Source organism: Corvus hawaiiensis, chromosome 26 (genome assembly GCF_020740725.1).
Source record: "Corvus hawaiiensis isolate bCorHaw1 chromosome 26, bCorHaw1.pri.cur, whole genome shotgun sequence".
Lineage (NCBI taxonomy): Eukaryota > Metazoa > Chordata > Aves > Passeriformes > Corvidae > Corvus > Corvus hawaiiensis.
Genome location: NC_063238.1, coordinates 31,273,491 through 31,280,247, shown reverse-complemented (window position 1 = coordinate 31,280,247; position 6,757 = coordinate 31,273,491). Strand labels below are relative to the sequence as shown.

Below are 6,757 nucleotides of genomic sequence, written 5' to 3'. Positions count from 1 at the left end.
GCCCCGGTTTTGGGTCTTTTCACTCGGGGCGGCTCCAGCATAGCGGCGCCACACCCGGCAGGGGGCGGCAGCGGCGGCGCCGGCGCTGCCGGCGGAGAGCGGGGTCGGGACACCCCCGGCCGGGGGCTGAGCGCTGCACTGGCAGGGGGCCGCAGCGGGCCGGGCACGGAGCGAAGCAGCCGCCGGGGCGGGGATCACTAGCTGCCACCCCGCGGGAGCAGCACCGACCGGGAACCCTCAGCACCACCCCGGCAGCGGCGCCCCCCGCCCGCCGGGCTATGAATGGGCGCGGCGGAAGCCCCGCCCCCCCGGACGTGACGCCCGCCAATGGGGGCGCGGGGTGCGCGGCGGGGTGAGGTCAGCGCGCGGGGCCGGGGCGGGGGCGGCGCGGGGCCGGGTGCGGCGGGCGGGGGTCGCGGCCCCGGGCGGGGCGGGTGAGCGGGGCGCGGGGCGCGGGGGCCGCGGCCTGGGGGAGGCGGGGAAGGAGGGAGGGGCGAGCAGGAGAGGAGGGTTCTCGCCGCTGTTGCTCCGTCCTGGGGGCCATTCAGTGGGAGCGAGGCGAGGAGCGAGTGACGCCGGGGCCGGGCGTGGGGCGCCGGGCGATGCGGGGCTTCGTCAGGCTGCGGCGCGGCGGCCGTGGACTGTGAGCCGGCGGGGCTGGGCCGGGCCGGGCCGGGCTGGGCTGGGCTGGGCTGGCGGCGCGGGGCGGAGAGGGGTGGGCGGGAGCGTGGCGGAGCCGAGCGCCGGCAGCGGCGGGAAGGCGGGAGCGGCGCTGCCCGGTGCCCGCCCCGCGCGGGGGGCCGGCCCTGAGTGCATGCGGGGCGCCCCGCCGGGCCGCCGCCGGGCCGCCGCCCGCCGCCCCTGAGACACCGGCGGCGAGAAAGTTGCGGCGGTCGCCCACATGCGCGGCCGCGGCCGGCGGCTTGGGGAACGGCGCCGAGCGGAGGTGGGCGAAGAGAGTTTGAAGCGCTCGCCGGCGGGAAGATGGCGGAGCGGAGCTGAGAGCGGCGCCCGGCGAGCTCGGGCCGCCCCCGCCTTCCTCCGCAGCCCCCCGGACCCCCGCCGGACACATGCAGGCCAAAAAACGCTACCTGACGCTGCTCTCTGCCGGCACCTGTCTCGCCCTGCTGCTCTACCTGGGAGGCGTGCGGCTGCGGGCGGCCCGGCACCCGCCGCCCGGTAGCCGGCATGGCCCGCGCCCCGGCGGCGCCGAGCGGCCGTGGCCCCGCTTCCCCGACGCCCTGCGGCCCTTCGCGCCCGCCGAGCGCCCGGGGCCTGAGGGCGGCGGGCGCGTCTCCCCCCGCCAGCGACGGGACGCCAGCGCCGGCCTCTACCGCGGGCGCCGCTGCCGCATGGAGTCCTGCTTCGACTTCGCTCAGTGCCGGAAAAACGGCTTCAAGGTCTACGTGTACCCGCAGCAGAAGGGGGAGAAGATCGCCGAGAGCTACCAAAACGTCCTGGCCGCTATCGAGGGCTCCCGGTTCTACACCTCGGACCCCGGGCAGGCCTGCCTCTTCGTCCTCAGCCTGGACACGCTGGACCGGGACCAGCTCTCGCCCCAGTATGTGCACAACCTCCGCTCCAAAGTGCAGAGCCTCCACCTGTGGAACAACGGCAGAAACCACCTAATTTTTAATTTATACTCCGGCACCTGGCCCGACTACACTGAGGATGTGGGGTTCGACATTGGCCAGGCTATGCTGGCTAAAGCCAGCATCAGTACTGAAAACTTCAGACCCAACTTTGACGTTTCTATCCCGCTCTTTTCTAAGGATCATCCTAGGACAGGAGGGGAGAAGGGATTTTTGAGGTTTAACACCATCCCTCCTCTCAGGAAGTACATGTTGGTATTCAAGGGGAAAAGGTACCTGACGGGGATAGGGTCAGACACCAGGAATGCCTTATATCACGTCCATAACGGAGAGGATGTTGTCCTCCTGACCACTTGCAAGCATGGCAAAGACTGGCAAAAGCACAAGGATTCGCGCTGCGATCGAGACAACGCCGAATACGAAAAGTAAGTGAGCGGTGCCCCTTCCCCGTGCTTGTGTCCTCAGGGCATGCCGGCATGCCCTACGCTGCAGGCGGCCCGGGCCGCCGGGCAGATGTGAGCAGATGTGTGCCGATGCGCTGGTGGTGGCCAGAGGAAAGCATTCATCGCTCCTTTGGGCGAGTCGGTGGCTTCTCCCGTCACCCGTGAGGCTGCCGGCTGGCTCTGTGCTGCCTTGGCTGGGGGAGCTGGCGGGGAGGCGTTGAAGGGCGATGCGGTGTCCTGCAGCCGTGGCGTTGCTTGCCCAGGGACTGATGACCTGCATCCGCAGCCCGATGGCTTTCCAAACGTTGCCAGCGGCGGAGGTGCTATTGGAGGATGCGCTGGCATTTGGCACTGCCTTTTGTTCCACCAGCGCCTCTTAGACTAGATGTCCTGTGCCTTCCCTGCCCTGAGACAAAGTTTGTACGAGTCCTCAGCTCTCTGCAGGTCGCATGTGAGCCAGGCTCCCGAAGTGGGTTGGTTGCTGAGGGCGATGGCTCTGCCCGGCGTGTGACCTGTGTGTATCTCTACAGACAAGCTAGTAACTTGCGTTGCCGTGTTTTAACTCTCAGTTCAAACCAGCGCAGTATCAGTAAAGAAAGAAGGAAAAATGAGTGCTGGCTGTGTTCGTGTCCTGTGTCTGAGTTTCTGGTTTTCACGTGTGAGGGTATACACCAGTGATGGGAGCTCAGCGTGTGCTTTCTGTGAACGCCTGGTTGCTTGGCTTCCCTCGACTTTTATTTGTTGGTAATGTCACTGTGAAGCCAAATTTTGTCTCGCTGTACTGCTGCCCTTGTCTTCAGTCTGCTTTTCAGGTTTGTATGTAATAGCTGCCGGGAAATCGCTTCTGGGAATTACCTCCAGGACTGCGATGCTGACTAAGCCGTTTGCAGCTGATTAGTTCATTTAAATGCCGACCACCGCTATGTTTGCTGCAGAATAGGTGCCTGTATATGAAGTTTGTCACACGAGAATATTTCCTGGGTAGCATGAATTACACACTGAATTAAAACAGACCAGCCGTACAGCACTGGGTGATGTGCAGTGGAGCTGCACCCAGAGCTGCCAACGGCTAGAGGGTTTTGTGGTGCACAGGGGAATGTGGGTGGAAAAATACTTCTGGAGAGCATTTGGGAAGAAACTACGTTGGCATTAATGCTGGTGAAAATTGCCGACTGGCTGGCTGTTTCTCCACTGAAACTATCCCCGGGGGTTGGGAAGAGACCGGGAGGGTCAGCATTGCAAAGTCGGGAAGCCTGCATGAACTGCCTGGGTGAACTCTGCTCACCTTTTGGTTACTGTAATTCTGCTGCAGAGGGGGAGGAAAGAGCAGTGCAAATACTTAGTGGACTTTTAATCCCATTCGTTTTCAGAAAACGGATGGGTGAGTGGTGAAACAATGCACACGTGGAAGCTGTAGAGGATCAGTGCCGGGTGATCAGTAGAGATACTAAGCTAAGCTCGTGTTTTTTGTCACCAGGAAGTCCCTTTGGCTTGTGATCTCCTTCAGGGAATATATGTTTGGGAAAGAAGGGAGACCTGGCAATGACAGACTTTCAGGGTGTGTTGGTTTTTCGTTTTTAGATCTCAGCAATTGGAGCTAATTTACAGATGGGAAAAATTCTGGTTATTTGCTGTATACTACAGTATGTGTGCTGTTAAGTTGGCATAAAACCAAACATTACCTGCCTGTGGTTACATATGAATCCATTCTTTTACAGCTATGCCGTTTGGTCTAATAAAAGATAGACCTCTCTCTGTGAGTTCTGCTCCTCCTAAAGTGTCTTTGCCACTTATTTTGTGGTGAGATTTGTACATAGCAGCCCTCAGGGGACACGATAGCATGAACCCAACCGGATTATTCATACAAAAAGCATACTTGCCTCTAGGATGCGGCTGTATCTGGGGTGGGGGGCTTCAAGATTTGTTGCAATGCTGCTGTTAGAAGACAGGAACTAAAAACTGATGCTGACAAGAAAATAAGATTACGCCAAGAATTGAGGCAGGCTCAGTCTGTGGTCAGGCTTCTGAGGTGAAGGGGTTTGCTCTAGTGAACAACTGCAGATGCTGCAGCTCTTTGACCCAGCATCTTACCAGAGCAAGGGCACCTGGCGGAGTGTGCTGCTGCCCCTTCTCACTTGTGCCTTGGTGCCAGTGCACAGCAGAGTGTGCCATCTGCTGCTCTTCCAGTACTGCATCCTGCCAGGGCCTGTGTCTTCTGGTTCCTCTGTGCCAGTAAGGACCATGCCTGGTGCTCCACTCCCTTTATAAAATCTGACAGTGTCGCATCCCCAAGGTAGCAAGGACACGGCATCCAGTTGAAATGCTTCTGTGCTGATGTGTAGCTCAGGTGTGAAAGCCATAGAAGGAACTCCATTTTTCATCCCACGTAAGGCAGCAGCCAATCATCAATGAGGCTGTAGTGCTTGGGAAAGAAGTGACTCTAAATACATCTGGGCCTTGAAAACTGTACACGGAGTGGCTCTTGTAAGGTGTTTGGAGCATGGATTTAACAATGCATCCTCAAGGTTTTAATCTAAAAGAAGGAAAAACATACTCTCCAGGATATGTCTATTTGTATATCCATATACAATTGGGAATTGCATATTGTGCTTTTCTATGCCAATTTTCCCTTCCTCTGCTGTGATACCACTTCATGTGAAGTACAGGCATTTGGGTGCCCTGGCCATGGAGAGCTGGCCTTGACATATGACTGCTTGCCAGCGTGATGTATGAATGATGTGGTCTAGGTAGAGGCCTTGCCAAGCCAGGTAAATTAGGTGACCAAATTTTAAAACAAGCTAACCTTGTGTCAGCAGGGTAGTGGTGTTACAATATGTTGGGCTTGGGGCTGCACAGAACACAAGTTACTTGTGGTGGGGTTTCATCTAGGGTGTAGTATCTGGTGCTGGGTTCATAGGAGGTCCACCTGTCTGCTGGATGTGGTGTTTCCTCTCTAGGAGATTGAAAAAGCCAAGAAAGGTGACTTCCTGACTTCTGGAAAAATGTGTAAGAGTGTGTTACTTCATTTGGGGAAAGGAGGGATGGGCATGTGTGTATTTGACTGTCTCTGTGAATTGTATTGAAAGATCCATCTGTATGTCACAGCTAATTAATTTGCATCCTAGTTACGCATCTCAGCAGATAAAGCTGAGGCAGACTAAAATGAATTACATTATCATGATTAGACTGCTAGCAAACAGGATATAAAGGAAAACAAAGGAAACCTCTGGTTTTCTTTACAATGTCCTTGGTTGTCAGAATTGGCCTTTGTCACCCAGCACTAGGGCAGCTGGGATTTCTGAGTTCCTCCACAATAAGGTTTCAGCCTCAAGCTTTCTATTTCACGAAGGGTTAAGTGAATAAAAGCTGCTGCTGCTGAAGTTTGAAGACAGCGTCTTAAATATTTAATGACAGGCTAAATATATACATATGTACAATGTGTTTTAAACAAAGGCAGAATTCATATACAGGCTTAACTGGTTCCAAATAATTACTTTTTGGAAGGTAATACAAATGAGTATGGATACTGAAAGAAATGGAGGAATGCAATGTTCTAGTAAAGCCAGATGCAGAGAATAGGTTTGCACCAAAATGAAGATCTTTCTAGGAAAGTAAGATAATGTCTGTGGCATATCCCCTGACCTGTAGCAGCCCTGCCCTTGGAAGATGGAGAGAGTAGGTTGATAGTATCCAAAAACATAATGTCTCACCAGAAGCTCATTCAAGGAGACTTTTTTCTCATCCATATCTAAAGTAAATGATGAGAATGAAACAAGGGGAAATAAAAAGAAGAGAGTAGAATGGAGGAGGAGAAGTGAGAAAAAATGTATTTTTGGAGAAAAGTGAACTGTGGTGGAGGACAAATAGTATAGTGAGATGTTCCTGATAGACTTACGATTTTTGACCAGTCAGTGCTCAAAAAGCCTGTGTGATCATGACTGAACTGAGAAAGGAAGGTAAAACATGCAGGACCTCATGAGGTGGGATTAGTTCTGCCAGAGGTGCTTGGAGGCATGTGGTAGTGGAGGAGGAGCCTGTGGAAGGAGCTGCTCACAGATTTACCTGGAGCTGCTGGGTGCTGGCAGAAGAGGGAGAGAACAGCAGCACCCTGCATGCTTATACCAGTGAGACATCTCTGCAGGGCACACAGTAGCACTAGGCAGGGTTGGATGTGTACTTTTACAGGAGAATATATCCAGCTGAACATTTTCATTGATGCCTGGTATGCAGTAGGTTTACCTGGTGTGCACACTACTGGTGGAACATGCACCAATCACAGCTGAACCTCCTACCCTTGAAAATCCTGAGTAAAGGTCACAGGCATGCAATAGGCACAGAATGGGAAGAAAAGCAAGTTTTAGTTTTGCTTCCTTTCCACTAGGAATAAAATACACATACTGAAGAAAAAGAAATGGTAGAAGTAGACATGAGGGATGACTTTGCCACTCAGAAGACTGTTATGAGAATATGAAGCAAGGCTTAGGCTTGCCTGTCTGACATGTGATGATAATCTGAACACTCCATATGCATGTATGTGCATGTTTCAAACAAAGGTGAAATTCTTGTATTTTTAATATACTGAGCTTCTGTGTATTGTGCTAAAATACAAATGTCAATGCCATGCTTAGTCACTCACTGGATTATTTTTTGAATTATCTAAAAGTCAGCTCATTTGCAGGTATTTAGGACAGGTCAGAAAAATCACCCAGGTTCAGGGTGGCT

At 54.2% G+C, this 6,757-nt stretch overlaps 1 protein-coding gene across 2 annotated transcripts in view; it reads left to right on the top strand.

The window, feature by feature from the left end:
- The first annotated feature begins 822 nt into the window (after positions 1 to 822).
- Positions 823 to 6,757, top strand: part of EXT1 (exostosin glycosyltransferase 1) — a 178,488-nt gene continuing 172,553 nt past the window's right edge. Inside the window, exon 1 of one of the 2 annotated variants that reach the window (XM_048286565.1) lies at positions 823 to 2,017. In XM_048286565.1, the coding sequence (XP_048142522.1) occupies positions 1,071 to 2,017 (947 nt within the window). In that variant the 5' untranslated portion in view covers positions 823 to 1,070. The remainder of the gene's footprint in view (positions 2,018 to 6,757) is intronic. The other variant, XM_048286563.1, reaches the window with a different exon arrangement.